The following is a 20,559-nucleotide window of genomic DNA, read 5'->3' on the forward strand; positions in this document are numbered from 1 at the left end:
ATCCGACGTTAGCTTAATACAAGCAGTCGAGAACTGCAATATTGTGACTAAAGCTTGAATTGTAAAGTTAAGCAAAGATCTTGCCTATATGAGGTCTACCAAATTTGTTCTTAGAGCTAGCCAAACGTAATTATGTGGCCAACCTTAAGGCGATGTTCAGTTCAATTAAACATAGATTATAATACGAGTATGTCCATAACCTTTGCTATCTTAATATCATAAAATAAATAGGACCTTATAATATTATTTACTATAACTACACCCATACTACTGCATATTTTTAATTACCCCCATACTACTACATATTTTTAATTTTATAAGATATACTTAATAAATAAATAGCAACCTACTTGTACTTATCTAAGTATGTACTGTTCTTACATTATGAGATGAATGAATTGTACCGGTTTTTCGTAGCTTGTTAATAGATTTGTTTATTCTGCCTACATATCTTTATAGTAGCCGAATTCGCATTTTCTTATATCACTCGTAAAATAGGGTTGGCAATTTATTATATTTAATTGAAGCTGGCCCAATGCCCACGCAAATTATTCAAATCATTATCTTCTTAAATCTGCGATGTCCATGACAAGTTCTATAAAACCTAATAGAATCTTAAGATTGACAGATTGATACTATGGATCCAAATATTTATGCAGTCATCATCATCATCAACCCATTACTGTCCCACTGCTGGGCACGGGTCTCCTCTCAGAGTGAGAAGGATTAGGCCATAGTCCACCGCGCTGGCCAAGTGCGTATTGGTAAACTTCACATACCTTTGAGATTTTTTTTTTTTTATAAATCTCAGGTATGCAGGTTTCCTCACGGTGTTTTCCTTCGCCGTTTAAGCAAGTGATAATTAATTTCTAGTACGCACATAAATTTGAAAATCAGAGGTGCGTGCCTGGGATTTGAACCCCGGACCCCTCGATCGAGAGGCCGCGTTTCTTAACCACTAGGGTATCACTGCTTGTATATTTATGCAGTATCGGCTAATAATCCATACAAATATCTACATACATTTATCTATCTTAAATTTCGTAGATACTTGCGTTTTATAAACTATTTTTCGTCGAAGAACTTAAGTAATTCATTATATATTTTCTAACTACGTGAGTTCATTTTGTATTGAACCGTATTCCACGGACTTTAACTGCCTCCTCCTTTAGACAAGGACAACATTTCAACCCACAATTATTGCATTTAACCACATTTGTTCATTAATTATTATAGTGACCAAAAACCGACCTCAAACGACTTTTATTTTAGCTTATTCCTATTAACAAATTTAGTGGCAACCCTAAACTCTAATCCATTTCGGTCAGCGTAAGCTCTCCGCCCGCAACAAGGGGCTCGCAGAAAGATTTGGCGCAGATTTATTGTTTCTGTACCACACGGCGCGCCTACTGCGGCGCGGTAACTAAGTACATACATGTTAGATAAAGAATAAAAAATGGTCCTTTTTGGACCACAACGAGAAAAATTAACAAATCAGCGATTCAAAGATACCTAAGTCATATTAAACTGTGAATGTGATGCAAATCATTTGTGATCGGCGTCAATTAAAATCTGTTTTATATGAAGTTAGTTACAGATGTCATTGGATGGCATTTTAAGACATGAATAAAAAAAAGAGATAAAGGTAGCTTGATAACATTTTATGGGGAATAACGATCTGTCCATTCTTCAGGAAAACTCCCACTTGACATTCTTGACCTACTTCTGTCGTTACAGATTTATGAAATCATTTAAGTTTGGGTGGACGTAAATTATTTCGAAAAATAATCCAAAAGCCAATTTCTTCAAAATACGTGCAACAAGTGTTACTTATCGAGGAAATATTACGATAATTTTAATCTTACATCTGAAAAAAGGTTAATCTTTAGCTACCAAAAAATTGGCGCCATTAGCACCGTTGTCACGTACGAATTTTATGTCCACGATATATTAAACGGGAATAAGTTCTTACGTTCATGCCTGCTAGCATTAGTCCATTAAGTTTAGGACGTCTGCAAGATGCAGGTAAATAAACTCGGTGCCTGCAAAAAGGTTGCTTACCCCTGGACATCTCACATGTCGTACAACAGATGTTATACTATAATACCTAATTATAAGCGCCTATTCCGGTAAGCGCTTATTTTGGTAACCTTCACGCTTGGAAATCAAATCTCCGTTTAGATTTTCTTCAGAATGTAAATACAACATTTCAATAAATATCTTGCCAAGAATTGAACCAGAAACACTTTGCATCCCAGACCCGTTTGTGACTTCGCTATGCGGGTCGTTGCATTGAGAAAGCTCTGCAAGGATAACTTTCATATTAATGTGGATAACCTACACGCCCGTTTTCTACTACTATTACATTAAATTAAACCCTTTATTTTAAAATTTATAGGGTAGTTTCATATCGTATGGGGAACAAGTACCTAAAACCACATCGACATAAAACTAAAACGTCCATACCTGGCAATGGACGCTGGCCACCAGTTTTACAGCTAATTTATTTCAATCCTCTTCACCAGTTAACCTAAAAGCATATGCATTAGTGAACTCAGCATCTTCAGCTGTAATGGAAACTTCATTACTTCAACGCAATCTACCTTTTACCCAAACAACATCACATTGTCAATATCGAGGGGATAGGAGTATGGGATTGCTCCCGAGTTCGGTACACTACCAACTGACTACTAAGCACTAAGAAACTGCAAGGTTTTGCACAATAACACACAGCACGTTGCAGCGAGAGAGTGCCACCAGCAAAATTGCTTAGCTGACAATATCGTCTATGATATTGTTCTCAACAGGAGAAAGCCAGTACTTAACGATTAATCCGCTTTAAAATGTTAGTTCTCCGTATTTATGGCCTAATCTCGGACTGGGATTTTAATAAAGATAAAATATTTCATAGGCAAAGACGCAGACTACTTTTAACCCAAAAACTAGAGAAATTTAGTTTGCCTTGCCACGCGTGAAAGCAAGGTACCTAGCCCAAAACGTTATATGAATATTCATTTCTTGAATTTTTTGTGAACTCAGATTAAAGTTCCTAATTTATGACTAAGATTTTAGTTGGCTGACTCATTTATATATTCATGGAATATTAAACACTATTCAATATTCATAGGTAGTTTAAAGTAAATCTTTAGTTTAGCTTTTAACGACTAGATAGTTATTATTCGCAGACTTTCTGCAAGACAACGTTTTTACATTTTCTGGCAAAATAGAGTTTAACTTAAGAAAAAGAAAACTTTGAGTAGTTCTTTATGATTTCAGAACCCAGCCAGCATAGATCTTTGAAAAATTGTTAGAAATTTAATATTTTTTATTTGTTTTAAATAACGATATAAACAAATTTTGATACGTTAAAAAATATTAAAAATCAATACTAGTAGTAATGATATAATGTTGAAAATAAGAATTGAATAACAATTAACAATGTAACATGGAAATTAAAGTATTATAAGTATAATTTTCAGTTTTTAAAACGGAAACAAGTTATTACTTACATTTCTCATTTAAATAGGTAGCTACATATAGGTACATATTTGAGTTATCATTACTGAAAACGGAAGCATAACACACCCCCTAACTTATCACCTGCGCAATAATTAGATGATGGCTATAATTAGAATAAGCCATAAATAGAGAGTATTCCTTGTATGTACAATGTACATGTCCCTATGAACTCGTAACGTCAATTAACTGCAAATTTCACAAGTACCTTCTGTTCTCTTGTTGGGGTAGGTATAATACATAGATCATTACAAATTACAGCGTCGCACTTAACCTCGGGCGAGGTCTAAGCAACTGTAAATCTTTATTTTCCAATGTTTGAAGGTGGTAGGACCCTTTGTGGTCCTACTCCGGCTCCACACCTATTTCTGCGTCATAACGGCAGTGTTAAGCGTTGCTGTGTTCTAGTTTGAAGGGTGTAGTAAGGGTGACATAATTTTCCGAGGCGTTCCAGCTTAGTCCTCAGGGATAGCAGCGCATCTGTGGCCGATCTCAGGTAGGAATATCTAATCCTATCTGGGCTTGATTACAAATGTCCATGGGCGGCAGTAGCCAGCAATTTACTTTTAAATGGCGCATAAATGATTACTGATCGTAAAAGAATTATTATACTGCAATATTTATTAATTGAGTATAATTTTCTTTTGTATGAAGTTATTTACAATATATTGTTATAATATAAAAATCACATGGTTGAACAAAATAAACTTATGATTTGGTATGGTATGTGTTCATTTTTTGTAACATTATCGATACTAACAATAAATCTAAATTAGATTATCCTGCAACATCATTAGGTACTTCCAGTTGAATGTGTTATATTTGAAACGCATTTAAATATATAATTATGTTAAATATAATGAATGTGGTAATAATATAAACGCGTGGGCGTTCATACCGTGAGCTTTTAAACGAATACAATAAGGAACTATTTGCGCTCACGTTCTGCCATTAATTCAGAGGAAACCTTTGAATTACATTTATTATTAACTGTTTGATCTTTATGAATATGTAAATGAGATACGTGGATAGTATGAGAAATTATTGTTTATCTTAAGTTATTAGGATTAGGTTGTGTAGAAGTTAGAAGGAAGCAAAATTGTGTTTCGAATATGGAGTAACTATCAAACAAGTAGGTATTAACTTCAGACCTCGCATAGATATTACTGCGATTGCAATTTCCTATAATAAGTAATGTAATGACTACAAACATGAGTAGGGTTCAAAAAAAGTTATATAGTTTATGTAAGTTGTAGTAACAGTTTCTCTGTATAGCCCTTTTTAATCGATAGACATATAATAGTGAGAGTCTATTGAAGTATTATCATTAAAAAATTCTTGGTTTCACATTAGCCATGAAACTAACTTGAAACTTTAATATACACTTTATAAATGCGTGCATAAATAAAATTAAAAAGATATTATTGACATGCATAAAGTATATTAAGTTTGGGAACATTTAAATTAATTTTGATAATTTAAGCTAGTTAACTTTATCACAACATAATAATTAGTGATTAACACGTTATTATACTAGTTACTTAAAAATCGTGTTGTTGATTAAGCCCTCTTTCGAAAGTGCAGAATATTATCTAGTACCTAACTATTATAATTGATGAAATAGTTTTAGTATTTCCCAAAAGATGGCGTAGCAAAGCATATCAAAGTAGTTTATAAAAGGTCTACTAGAGGTCGCTAGTTTAATGGTTTTCTAAATTACTCACAAGATGGCGGGACCACTCATGTATTAGTATTACTAACTATATTATTTGTAAGAAAAGATTATCGAAATAAATAATATACCCTCATCCGTACTTTATTTTAAAAATCATAATATATAAATAATTATTTCTTTACATATGTGTTATTTATTTCTTCAAATATATGTAATCTGTTTACCGTCTATGGTCTACGAAAATTTCATGTAGCTCTATGGTTTTATATTTGTGTCGGACAGAAATACGTCGGGAGTTACGCCGGTGAACAATTTATTTCAATTAACATGAGTAAGCTCGCTAGACACGCTGCGTCTTATCGCTTTGTGTAGAAGAATAATTGAACTTCATTTCTCGTGGATCGAAACGTTTCTACAGAGTGTCGTGTATCGAATAATGGTTTGGGATGAAACGATAGTGACGTCCAGTCTAACAGCCTTGGTTATGGTTACAAGAAATAGTGTATTTTGAAAATATATCCGAGTGTTTTCTACTCGAAAACGTCTGTGCGATATAATCGGACTGTGCGGTGATTGTTTTCGTTGCTAGTGTCGATAAATTGGAGTTATGTCGGGTGGAAGAAGTATCGACAAGGAGCGGAAATCGCCGAGAGAAAGCGGAGAGGATTCCGAGGATGAGAGTGAAATCCTGGAGGAAAGCCCGTGCGGCCGCTGGCTCAAGCGACGGGAAGAGGTGAGTGTTCTTTATATTTCCTACACAAACTAATATACACACTGTTGACAGTTAAGAATTTATCAGAAAAGAATGTCAGCTGATCCGCAAGGTTAGCTGATGTACAAATGCGTAGTACGAACTATATTTATGTCGGATGCTCAATTAACTATTCATTTAAGATAATATCATGTATTTAGAATATATTTTGTGTTAATGTGTGTTAACTTGGGTGTTAATGTATATTTTTAAGAAAATTTACTCTTAGAAAAAGTGTGTGTGTATATATAAAATTCGCGATAATTGATCGTGAAATTCGAATTCTAAAACTAAATAGATGTTCTTAAATGCTATTATCTTAATCTGTATACCTGAGGAACCAGTACAACACATGGAGCTTGATCAATTAATGAAGATTGATATAACAACAGATTCCTAATTACATCATTATATATTTTGCTAAGCTCTTAACTATTTAGGCACCAAATTTCCTGTAAAAAGTAATTAACAACATTAGTAAGACAGTGTTTGTTATCCATCTATTGCCCATTACTATATGTGCCATCCTTATATGTCTGCCCATCACTAGCAAATGTAAACAAGACAATGTTAATGTAAACAATATTACTGTATCTGCTTTTATATAGTTATGCTTGATCAAGTGGCACATAGACGCAGCCATTAACATTTAGATTGGATTAGAGTCTGGATTCAGCTCAGAGCTGTCATAGCTAGATGGCAGGCAGCCAAGTGATATGTAAGCTAAACTTATGTTGCATATAATATGCCAAAGTCTACACTCGAAATTTCTGTAAATGTAATGAATGAATGAAATATAAGTAAATCTGATTTCGCTATATAATTAAAAAAATATATATATTTTGGCAAGGTAAATTGACAAATCCTATGCATAAGGTGTCATTACCTCCACAGACTACACCATTATTTTGTTACAAAGTTGCTGTGTTGTGGTTATAAGGGTAATAGACTGATTTAAATAGATGATGCTTTATAATTTAGTCTGTCCTCTAACATCATGTTACACATGTTCATTTCATTTGCTGGAATGTCATTCAGCCAATGTCCGCTATTCAATATTCCTTCAGATGTGATCAGTCAGAAAAAAATATTTAATTACATAAATTAATATAAATCTCCCAATTTTTCATATTATGGGATTATTTAAGAAACACACTACCTACCTGATATTACATGGTTGCAACTGACCCTAAAAATAGACTACCCTAATGAATACAACAACAAAGCCTACTGCAATCTGAAGTTGGATAAGTAATTTCTTGTGCGCTCATGCTTCCGAAGGAAATCAATCTCAGTTGTCATTATTGGATTTTTGTCAACCCATTACAGATGGGTACATATCTCTTCATAGATTGTAAGGGAATTAAACAATTAGCTGGCCAAGTGAAAATTTGCAGTCTTGCCCTTGATATGCCCTTGAGACAACATATTTTTTAAGAACTCTTAAGATTATAGAGTTCCTTACAACATTTCAGCAAGTGAAAATAACTTCATTGGATAACTCATAAGGATTGGTTTGAAGTAATCACATATGTGTGAGCTCACCTGTCACAATCAGAACCAGGTCTCCCGAGTTAGAGCGACCAAGCCAATAAACCGGTTAATCAATGAAAAGGTTTTCACATCTATTAGCCTTCTGACTTGTATATAAATTAAATTTTTAATAATTTATTATATTTCAAAATAAGAAGGGAAGTGGAATGACAACATTATACTCGTAAAATAAGAAACATAATGTATTAAAAAATTGGCATTTATACATTGTACATTGTATTCAATGGAATGAGGTATATTGAATAATTAAATGATACAGTTCTTTCATGGTGTAGATAATGTAATTGCCTGTTATCTATTCTACCTCGTAAATGTATGTGTGGCGGTGTAAGAACCTCGCAATTGCCTTGTTGTCTTGGGGGTTGTCGACTTGTTAATGGTTATAAGATGTCACTGACTTAAATAATAGCTCATTGTTAATACTAGCTGTTATGGTAATTTTCTTGCTTTGGTAAAACTGTAATTTCACAGTGGAATCATGGAACTGTTACTGTGAGAAATTCTAGTCTTTGGCAACTTAGGCTAGCAAATTTTGATTAATGTTAATCAAAAGAGATATTAAGTATTTGTCATGCGAATGGATTCTCATTATATATTTGTACTTTTTGCATGAAAACATAAAAGGCAAAAAGGAATACAACATGTGTATTGAGTGTATTCCTTTCAACAAAACAAATCAAAATAAACAATTAATAAAATGTATAAATTGAAATTCTCATATAAGGCAAAAACAGGTAAATTTTGCCAGAGATTAGTAATCTGTTGCATAATATTGTTCAACTTATTTTTATGTATGCAGCTCAATATTATGACTGTACTGTGTAAATATCATAATGGTTCATTTCGGATTAAGAAGTTTCTAATCATGTTCGATCTTATATCAGTTCTTATTTTAAATATATTAGTGCGCATACGCACTAGAGTTAATTAAACAGTGATCAGTCGGTTACGCGACTTTCCCCGCGACGCGCCGGTCACTGACCGCCGATTCGGCGCTTGCGCAACCGAAAAAGAATCACTGTCGCTTTCTACTGCCGGCTCATTTCTCATAGTGACATGGACCGGGTGAGAAGGAGCCCTAAGGATACATAATTATTTTTGATAATAGTAGGTACCTACTCTATACTTAATAGTCGATTGTCAGTGGAAAAATTCCTGTCGCAATTTTTTTCACGAAAGTATTTATGCTGAGCCAACACAAATTGTGTACATGAAAGCCATTGTGATTTCAAAACGATAGTCTTGTATAAATTATGAGATAGGGTAGCTGCTAGTTAATCACCATCAGTATGTACCATCTGATAAAACTACTATTAATAAGATAGAAAATATTTTTCAGTTTTGCGGTCCGATCCGTCATGATTCCTTTCTGTGAAAAACTTTATTTGCGTAATGCCATTACAATCAAAATTCGAGATTAATGATGATCGTGCACGACGTTAGAGAATTTGCAATTACAAAATTCTAAAAGCCGAACTGTAATGAAAGTGAACTTAAAATTGCTTTGCTGTTCATTCCGCCCACTCCTATAACATTGTGGTGAAGTTCCACACATCGATAAAGTGAATCAGCCGTTAATCATTTCGAACGTTAATTCCAAGACCGACAGCTCACCGATCCTGATTCATGGACAACACTGCTTGCTTACATGTTATATTTCACCCAAATGAGTGTCGTGATTAATGTGCATGATTCTTTTACTGTATGTTTTGATACTTGCGCAAAACTCTGCGTTTTCACTTTCAAACACCGTTAATGTTACTTACTTGTATTGACAAAACAAAGCTTTACTTCCCTATTGGCTATGATTGCCAAACATATTGTCTCAATTTGGTTGAAAATTTTTGTTTTCAAGATCAAATTCATAATCATGGAAACGATTTGTCAATACACGAAACCTTTTGTGCGTCTGAGAATTATCCATCGTTTCTATTGTTTGCTTGTAGACTCAAAGGTCCAAATAGTCATTATGATTAATGATAAACGTTGTTTATGAGATAAAAAAGGCAAAAGAGTAGTAAACACTGTCGTTTGGATGAGCACTTGTCGTTAAATGTATTTCGTTTTCCTGTTCGAACAATGGAGATCAACACTGCGAGGCAAGGTTTGTTTGACAATATTCCATTCGAAGAATAACTCTGCGGAACTTCTCAGGACTGGTATTTACCTATGTATACGGCTGTTCCAGGAAATATTATTTCAAGCAACCATAATTCACAAATTATTCAATGCGCTTTTGTAAGGTTACAGGATATTACCAAACAAACGGTTCGAAGTGTTCCGACGAAGTTTTACGACTGTTACGTATAATTACCGGATCGACAGCACTCGGTGTTACTTTAAGTATTATTGTGTTTAATAAATCGTAAATTACGATTCGCCAGATACTCAGTGTATTAAGCGCCTTACCGTAGCAATTAACGCCGTTCATTTACATAAGTTCTCTTTAAAAGGAAAAGTTAAAGAAAATCCTTATAAATTCTATACATGAATGGCGTGAGCAAAAATACCACACGTGAATACCTCGACATTAATTTAAATGCGCTGTTAGTGAAACGTTTACTCCGAAGTAAAAAATGAGGTGTGAAAATATTTAAATAAACTGCGAAGGATATAACGAATTAGCATCATCAGAGATGAACCTAATTCATTATATCCTTCGCAGTTTATGAGAATTTCGAACGAGCCCTTTCGATCAACCGGAACGATAATTGACAAATGACAGAACGACAAGGTATCCGTCGACGCTGAATTGTGCGTTTATTCCTGGCCCGGCCTCGGTCGCAAAGTTTGAACGTCAATTCAAGCTTTCGTCAATTGTCGGATTTGTGACCTAGACGCATCCAATGTCGTATTCATTAGTTTGCAACACGACGAAGACGTGGTCTTGGTATTTTTTCCCCGACGTCACGCCGCACACCGAACGACCTTTCCACTGCGTTAAGTATGCAAATTATAGAACGAAAGCGTGTGAACCATAGTCATCGGCACACCACATCGCTTCACCAATGTATATGTATGTAAAAGATATGTATGAGCTCCTGCTTGAAAAATGCCTATTTTGATAATAATAATAATAGTAATAAACGCTTTCTACACTCACAGCCCCACACTAGGATTCCCTGTGTCGTGGGTGCCATGGACACAAACATAGACAAATACACAAACACCCAGACCCAGAAACAGAAATCTAAATTCATTATTTAGATACCTATCTGTCTGGCCGGGACCCTTTGCGCGTCAGACCGGTATGGTGGCCGCTCCGCCACGCGGGTCGTCAATAGTCAAGTCGGTCGGGATAGATAACTAGAAAAACTTTGTATTGAGTAAAAATGTATTAATTCGTACTTAATTCTGCTTAAACCCTTTTTTATCTTTATTGCATTCCCGTAATTTTGATACAAAGTCTTTCGGTGTCTTTTGGGCTTACTAATATGGCTTCAAAGAAGGATCAGACGGATTATATGACATCGGTTTTACGGAAAATTCCGCTCCATTTAGTCTTCTCACGCGTCCAATAATATTTAGGATAACAAAGTATCGACCTTCTGGGTCAACGGATGAGTTCTTGGTGGTTTGTAATTCCCAACATGTCACGTACAATCTTTGTAAATAGAGGGGTTTGATAACTTTTTTTAAAAGAAAGTCCTAATTGTTAAGGAAATGTTGAATTACCTTAGCTTTTTAACTTTTCTACATTTTCTCAGACGAGGTGCATCCATAAGATCGTTTGCCTTTTAATTATTCATAATACCACAGACCATCCATGTTTCATCGTTCTTGGAAGGAACAATACCATTAAACATTCGCGATAGTTCTCGCAACGTAATGTTTATTGATGACTGCGGCAAGTTCATTTGAATATTGAGTTTTACTAGGTCTATTGTCTTTGAGGGCACTGACAACGTTCCCGCGAGCGATCGTTCGCCTTCAATAGGAGCGTATATTGCGCTTCTCTGCGTGTTTAGTCAGCTGTGGATGCGAAGTCAAGTGATTCCGATTCAAATGGCTTTATTTTATTGCATTTATTTCTATGTGATGTGTATTTGCATTATTGCGGCTTTGTCTATTATTAAACATGTTGCAGATCTTTTCTACACATGAATAAACGCATAACTGCAATTCACTCTATACCTGCTCATAATGAACAAGAATACAGCTACATTTGTCATAAATCATCTTAACGGTTATCGTATGAAAGCTGTTAACTGGAAATTAGTATCGCCAACGAAAGATGTATTGAAAAATCAATTTGCTTATTATGTTCTTAAAGATTTCATGAGTAAATTTTAATTCGCATTATAATCAAAACATCTTCAAGACATTAACGTTCTGAGCTTCCTTTCTAATTGTCCGTTTGTGTTTTTATCGCACGTTTATCAGAATACCCACACGATATCATTCATCATGAATAATCGTTCTATTTTTTCTTTAGCATTTTTTATCAACGCCATTGAAATTGTTATTTGGTGTACTCTGCACTTTATCGGAACGGCCTACAGCCCATAATCCAAGCGATATATTCGTTGTAACATTTGTCAATGGGTCACTGGTGCGCCTAATGGCTTTATGGTCGTTGTATATGAAAGTGAAGATTATTATGTGTATTTATAAGATAGCCATCAAAGGAAAGTAACTTTTGAATTTAACTTTTTGCTACTGTCATTGGTTTTAATAAGTGAAAGGTCTATCGCATTATCTGTTTAGATAACAAAGGAGTATTTTAAAAAGAGAACACTATGTACATACTCGTTTAAAACTACAATGATTTTGATTTTGTGTAAGTTAAAGCCGGTATTCTTAACTCTCAAATTTATTAGAAATAATAAAAAACTGTTCTGATCTGCTTCTGTGTTATTTAATTACAGGCAGTGAATATCCTAAAAAATTTAGAATAATTGAAGACTTATTTTTTTTCGTTTATCTGTTTCATACAGTTGAAAATGTTTGTATTTATTTTAAGAGATACAAATGAACCCAAAAGATACAAGAATACTATGCCAGCTACATTATTATCATTGGAACCAGATAATTCCAGTTCTGTAAAAAGCAGTAGTTTCAAACGTAAATCCTCTTGTACAAATAAACATTTGTTTAATATCCCATTCCTCAATGTACGAAAGCCAAAAATTATTAAAGATCTGTAAATTCGGACAAGAAACACATACAATGAAATTTTGTTTATCGTTGATAATTACGAGACTGCGACGTTGGCCAATATTCAAAGTTTTCAAAGTCATCTCTTTCTATGCTGTGATTGATGGAGAAATCGCATCTGTCTGCCGAGAAAGTGGCGGTAAGTTAGTTAAGTTAAAGTGATTGAACAATCTATGAATGAAAATCAAACTTGACTTATTATATATAAAGCTTCGGAACAAACAGGCACTGATCAATGCCGAAAGATTTATACAATTCTCGACTGTATTCTTTTCGTCAAGAGTTGCAAGTTTATTTATTATATTCTGTGTGTGTACAACAAATTTGAATATTTGTTCGTCTAATATTTACTTTAAGAAGCGTCGCGTTCTCTGTCATTCAAATTTATTTGCTCAGTTATTCTTGTAGTAAAGTGGACGAATTAAATAAACAGACCGCTGTTTATTTTGGTTTGCAACATAAAAAATTGTCATCTACCGAAATTCGCGAATAAAAAAGACAATGAGATGTTATATAGCAGACAGTAATGTTTTTGTGACATGCCATTATATTAACATTAGGGCTAGAAACGCGACAAATTCATTTCGTAGACGAGTCATTTGACCGGCGCCGTGGGTGGTGCTGTGTAAGTACGTAGGTAGTAGGTACGTAGGGGCCATAGACAGTAATCGGAGATATTCTCATTTGTTACTAGCCTAGCTGGCCTGGCCACCTTTAACACGCAACATGACATAATCAGTGCCATGAGAGTTTTGGCAATACACGACAGTGTTGTAACATATCTCTCTGTACTCCAAATATTCGATTTAACATTACGAGCATAAACATGCGTTGGTTTTATCACCTCGGTATTTATCTCCATCACGAATAATGAAAATCATAAAAATCAATCTACTGTTAAATAATTTAACAGACAAAAAGACTAAAAATCTTTAATTGGTAGACAAGATGCTAATGTTCACCTTGCAAAATCTGAAGTTTAATAATTTCGGACCACATCAAAATTATTAAAAACCAGTGCAGAAATTTGTGGCAGGAATATTTCGATACTAGGGCTTGTGAGAAGGGACTCTGGTATCGAACTATTCAGCCACAAATATCAAAATTTTCGTGGATCGATAATATACCTTTTAAAAGAAATTGCCTAAAAACAGCGCTTAGGTTACGTTCCGGACATATTCCATCAAATAAATTTGCATTTTTAATGAACAAAATTACGTCACCAAATTGTGAGGATTGTGGTGTGATTGAGGATGTTACACATATTTTGATGGAATGTGTTCGAAATGAAACATTTCGGAATTTATATTTGGGAGTAAAGTCTGCACATGTAGGCTATCTGAATAGCATTCTGGCTTCCCCGATGTCGGAGGAAGCTAGGGTGGTATTTAGGTTAGCTGACTTAGGTTTAGCAAAAAAATAATTTGGGTTCCATTCTATTTTTTTATTATTATTTTATCTAAAATCATATTCAAATTTGGTTTACTCAAAATTGATTAATATTGATTTTTTTTTCTAACATTAACAAAATACCACCGCTTTGGATAATGGTTCGTTATGGAGAGGAAGTGGCGAAAGAAACTCCGTATGTGTGCAATTTAAAATCTTTTAAAAGTGTGTACTCGTTTTATACAATGTTATGAGATGAATTGCTTAATAGTTTGTTTGTACGGGATGATGTGTTCGCCCAGCGAAAAAATCCCACTTTTAATTAAAAATAAATAAATAAATAAAATCTGAAGTTTGTTTGTCGACATGTCATATATGTACTTCTAACTATAATAGCTATCTATCACTAGTCCACTGGCAACTGCACATATCTATGCATACCATATTTATAGCGTACGATGTTTCCATGGTACCAATGCCAAGTATCTTTCAACAGTTAAATGTCATTTTTATGAGCGAATTTTTTTGGCTTTCCGTGTGTACAAGTAGTAATTGCATTAGTTTGTAAATATAGCTAGGTACTTATGTCCATTGAATATCAAGGCAAATATACAGGTAGTTTGGTAAAAAATAATTAACTACTTATATATAACAAGCTGACCCGGCAAACATTATATAAAATACAAAAAAATGTTAACATAAAATAAAAAAAATGTTAAGGGTTAACAACCCTTATCAGTATATTAAGGGTATGAAAAATAGATAGTAGCCAATTCTCAGACCTACTGAATATGCATATAAAATTTGGTTAAAATCGGTAAAGCCATTTCGGAGGAGTACGGTAACTAACATTGTGACACGAGAATTTTATATATAAGATTAACATTGCTGTTAAGAGGCAGAAGGTGTGGCGGTAGTGCCCTCAACCTCCACCCATAATATATTTGATTATGCCCGATTCAGAATGAAAGCCAGAGTTCAGCAGACACATAGTAATGGGTGGACAATGATGACGTACTAACTTTTACACGTTTGTTTCTAACATTAACCTTTATTAGTGTTTCTGGTAACAAAGCTTTCCCTGAAGACTATTGTCTCTTAAAAGTGTTGCCATTTCGTGAGCGCAGTTTTACGATCGTGGAAATTGACTCGTTTTGTTTCATGGACAGAAACTTTGTGCACGCGATTCGTAGCTTGTTCGCTGCCTTGTTCCAGTCGAATTATATTAACTGTTAACATACCTAATGTCTTGAGAGTGGATGTGGAAATGAAGATCTCTAAAGATATTTTCTTTTTCATAAGTGCTTTTTTCTGTTTTGACTAATGAGCTTCTGCATGCTAGTTTTTACACCTCATACGCAAATTTAATTGTTATATATGTTGTATGTTATAAATTGTTATATAGTCCTCGCCAAACTGCTAGTACGCTCTGAAGTTGTTGCGAGCAGGTGTAGTCATACAATTTGCTATGGCGACGCGATTCATTTCTATATTCAGAGCGGACTAGCAGTTTTTCGCGGAGTATACTAAAATAACACTCTCAGTGCCCTGTTTTATGGGTGTGCCTGTAGACAAAGGAACAAAATCAAACGACAGTTATCATGGTATCGTATTATGCAAATAAACGATGATTTATTTAACTCGGATGCAGTTTTACATTACCGAAGAACCCTGCAATACTGATTTATATGAAGTAAACTCTAAATGATCTAAGTGATATAACGAGCGGGAGTTTCTTAGGACAAGGTGACCCACATAGAATATCAATTTCCATCGCCGACCATTTGATCAATATTCTTCTTAGAGCTGTCTCACGCGTGTCACACTTTATAAATGTTCGATACTATCTCGAACTCGTTAGGCGCACAGTTGCACTCGATTTATTTACATTATAGATAATGGTAGCTCATTTTCTCATGTAACATAATTATCTGATTAATGGTAGCGTATAATCGGTTTTGGTCTCCCAACATATTATTATATCGACCTGTAATCGGCTTTAGTTGGATAGAAAAAGATTTAAGGCATAATTAAGACTAAAAACGCACGTTGTTCTTATGGCGATGAATCGACAATAATGTCGATGCACATAACCTCGCGTACACTTTTATTTTGACTTTTCTAGTCGTCTCAAATTAATTCCGCGTCGGAACGTATGAAGCTATTCTTAGTCGTCGGCGCAAAATTCACTTTTCTCTCATTCAAGGGAACCAGATTCCACCGGTCGTCTATCAGTCGTAGTTTCATACTCAATAGAACTGGATACCGTCAGTCGTATAATCGCAGACAGAATGAGGATGTAGGAATAATCTACCTGCGCTACTCGCAATGTCAGATATGTCGAGCAAACTTGTCACTGCTTCCGGTGACCAAAAAGCTGGCGGCTACTTTGCTCAAAGTCTAAGCCTTGCCGTGCAGCAAGGAAACGCCGCCAGTATTTTGGGAACCATGCCTCACACGACATTTTCACTTCGTTTTTACACTTAATTGTATATATTGTAAATTTGTATAGATTTTTAGTTATAATTATTTTACCTATAATTAATATTAGTTAGAAAGTAACTACCCGCAATTGATACACGATGAAAATCGATATTGTATATAAAATGTAATATTATCCAGACTCTTTAAAATTTGCATTAGGTATTTCATTATTGCAATTAGTATGTAAAATAAATTTAGTTAATTTGAAAATGCTCGTGTTATATTAAATTGAAGTGTCCTTATCACTTTGGCTTTGCAAATGTCTACATGTTCTGTTCACTTACCATCGTATTCGTTTAATAAAAAAACAGAACAAGTATAGTAAACAGAAATAATTATCAGGTATAAGTGCACCCTATAAAATGCTCTCATACAAAGTCTAACTTTTGCAGACTTAACTACAGAGTTCGATAGTGCGAACACAGCTCAAAGCTTTATCTACAACAATCTATATTGCGCCGGCGTAGTTTCAAACGTTCATTGCACAACGCCCGACTTGTCCCACGAGAGCGCTGCAACACCAATAAATATTAGAAAAGTTTACCGGGATTGGAAAATGCCCTACGTAGGTACTTCTATTCGAGCGTAAAACAAGGGTTTTTATTATTACGAAACAACAGACGATATTCGAAATTAAAATGTATCCGAACGTAACCGAATCGGAAATAAAAGTTCTAATAACTTCGGACAGAGACGGAGTTTAAATGAGATACAGACAGTAGCCGCGAGCGTTCCTTGGTAAATATCTATAATGAAAACATTACCTATCTGTATTTTCTTTACTTTGTTCAATTCCTTTAAAATATAATACCCATATTAAAACTATTAGGTATTTCTAAATATGTAATTCCCAGATCCGCAATTGTATGTCCGTAACATCCGTACTATGAACTAAAGCGTAGTTTATAAACTGTTGACGTAAAATACGTAGGCCCCCACTGCGTCAGCGTCCTTATGTAAACGTTAATCGTAAATTATTCATGCCTTTAATCAGTCGTTACAATCGCATCTCGTCGTCATCGTCATCATACATAATTGCATGATTCATTACTCTTAACAGTGTAATGGCACCATTAACCGGTATCGATCAAAATTAATTAAAGTTTCCGCTTGTTATTAAAATACGTCTGCGTCTCGTATCTCCTTTGTTTTACAGAAGCTATGAACTATGAGATTTATTTTTACAATAAGTTGGTTTACCAATGGCTATACATTAAGTCATCTATCTTCCACGATTATTTCGCGCTAAAATGATGGTATTCGTACACCATAAGCTCTGCTGTGTCATTGTAGAGTGTTTTCATAACAATCATCAAATACACTTATTATGCACATTAAACGTCTATCTATTTATTTAATCATAATTATCTTTTCGTCACGCCATCAGATTATTTTAAATTATCGAAATCATTATTTGATAATTAAATATTAGCGTAGCTTATTAAATTAAACGTTCAATAAAAAAAAAAATTGGAAATCATTCTTGTATTGCGTAAATTGGCTAATTGTCTACGTTGCATGATTTTACAATATCCCGTACAGACTACCATGGTACAACTTCACAGGTTCTTAGAAGCATTTTTAAGGCTCTTCGGTAGCCCATAGTCTATTCAAAATAAAGATGAACATGCAGACGTGTCTATCCACCGCTATCTAAAAATCTCATCTCAATTCTCAATCCTCTTAACGGTACGCGCACATCCCATTACTTGCCTGAAACGAGACCGTCTCGGACGGAACACGGTGATGTAATAGTCAAATAAGATATCGATTGTTAGTATTAAAAGATATGTATTCAAAATATATTTGAGTCTAAATTTTCACTAATAAATATAGAGCAAAAATGTCATGAAATATTCCATAAAACATTAAAATTATTCAAAATTATTCAACTGCTTTTGTCAATAACTATAACGGATACGTTGTTTAAAATGACATGCAACATTATACTAAAGGTTGTGTAAGTGACGCGCTCCATTCAATGCGTTTTCCTTCTTATCTCAATCAGAGAAAGTTTTATCATAATCATTCAGCCGTCAAAAACATTACTCCGGACGAAATATCGGCAACACTTAATAAACCGGATTTTGATATAGCTATTGTATAACTTTGTATTTGTACGTTTCATATTTTGTTTAGCACACTAAGGATATAATTTTTTAGTTAAATTTCATTGTATTTAGTTTCGAAACCTTATATTACTAAGTTCACCGGCACTAAATCGATGAAGTAGTTCAACGTGGAATATCACCGCATATTGTTTAGAACGGACGTACCGTTATTTCTCTAATCTCTCTATTCTCGTCTCCGCTCTCCGGTGAATTCGCGGAATTGCGTCGTTTTCCCAGGAATGTGAGGCATTTGAATTATGTAAATTAAACTAACGATCATTTTTATACAATATATAGGTAGTTACCATAACAAATACGTAGACCACTCCTGAGTTAAGTGGACATAATCGGCCTTAAACGGTATGGTTAAATAATAAAACCTTTCAAAGGTTTTATTGTTAAAATGTTAGAAGATCCGACCATTAGGAAATGAAGACGACGCTTCGCAGAATATTCCATTGAAGCACCACTTGCACTTGTGTGAGCGCCATCGTAATTTGTGAATGTTGCGATTCTGAACTTTTCACGTGGTGTCTGATTATTTTCCTACATTTATGTCATTCAAAGGAATTTTATAAGTGAGAAGTATGCATATTTATATGTTTAATCGTGCTACAGGATTAACTGTTGTAAATAAATAATTTATGTTTTACTTAAATAATTTAGCTAAATACAGAATATTCTCTGTTTTTCTGCTTGGCTCAGTGGATTAGAGTTTATAATAACGCTACAGTATTTAGCACCTCCTAACCTTTCTTTGACCTTAACCTTTACGTACAACCTTTTTAATCATTTGTTCTAAAAGCAAAACGGTGTTTGATAAAATATAGACTAACAAAATAAGCCGGTGATTTATTTGATTAAGATTCTACGAAATTGGTGCCAGTTTACCGTATTACCGCTCTCAGTATCAATCGATGAACGGGCTCTTAATATAGAAATCCCTTTTGTTGGGAGCTCCGCATGGAGTCACTGTTTGGTCTTTTCTTATTATGCTGGATTGTTATTAAGATTCTGTGCTTCTGAATGATATAACGAAATTTTTATGGGATATGTATTTGTGTCTATCCTTTAGTGGGCTTACTAAAGATGTCTATTTAACGTAAATGCACTGCATATTTTTTTCAAATTTTTCATAATAAAAATTTGTAACAAAAAAATACAACCGACTTCTATGTCACTACAAAGTAAAAAATAATTCAAATAAATGTTGGTTTAGTACATATTTCTGAAGTCGGCGCTCTATCTATATATTTCGTTGGATAACGATGTAAACAGCGTGTCTAATATGAACCACCTCCTTTTTGAAGTCGGTTAAAAATTAGATCATTGTCTGCTGGCTCATGTATATATATCTCGCTGATACGACATGAAACGTCATGTTGTAATTAATATCGTACACTAAGATTAACAGCTTGATAGCGATGTCAAAATATCTAAGGAAAGAATTGTCACGAATCTTTTAAGCGTATGTTCATGGCAAGTGCCAAACGTTTCGCTTACTCATAATAAAAACTATAATATGTCGAATCATTACAAAAATAAATGTACGAACAGAAACCCTCCGATTGCTTTATAACCTAGACTTTGTAAAACAAAGAGGTCGTTATTTATTGCGTATGAAATTTAATATTCAGTTATACTGCAGATAACCAAGGTACTTCAAACATGAATTCTTACAAAATATTGACCAATAAATATTTGCACAAATTTGCACATATTGTTTAAGGTTTCGAATCTACATGTGGGGATGGCGAAATGTCTCGATATTGACATTACGACACTCGGTGGCCACTGAAACTCGCTGTCACAGGCGTCACGGCTTGCGACATCTCTGAAATGTCACCCATTGTTTTTATGGAGCCGGGTTGGCTAACAGTTTAATCGGTTTATATGCACATGAGCATAAAATTCAATGAATA

At 34.3% G+C, this 20,559-nt stretch overlaps 1 protein-coding gene across 1 annotated transcript in view; it reads left to right on the forward strand.

The window, feature by feature from the left end:
- The first annotated feature begins 5,790 nt into the window (after positions 1-5,790).
- Madm (MLF1-adaptor molecule) overlaps positions 5,791-20,559 on the forward strand; it is a 67,912-nt gene continuing 53,143 nt past the window's right edge. Inside the window, exon 1 of the mRNA XM_073087279.1 lies at positions 5,791-5,924. Coding sequence (XP_072943380.1) covers positions 5,799-5,924 — 126 coding nt within the window. The 5' untranslated portion in view covers positions 5,791-5,798. The remainder of the gene's footprint in view (positions 5,925-20,559) is intronic.

The sequence above is a fragment of the Epargyreus clarus genome, unplaced genomic scaffold (genome assembly GCF_041222505.1).
Source record: "Epargyreus clarus isolate Ecla_fem2 unplaced genomic scaffold, WU_Ecla_fem_2.2 ptg000026l, whole genome shotgun sequence".
In the NCBI taxonomy this organism is placed as follows: Eukaryota; Metazoa; Arthropoda; class Insecta; order Lepidoptera; family Hesperiidae; genus Epargyreus; species Epargyreus clarus.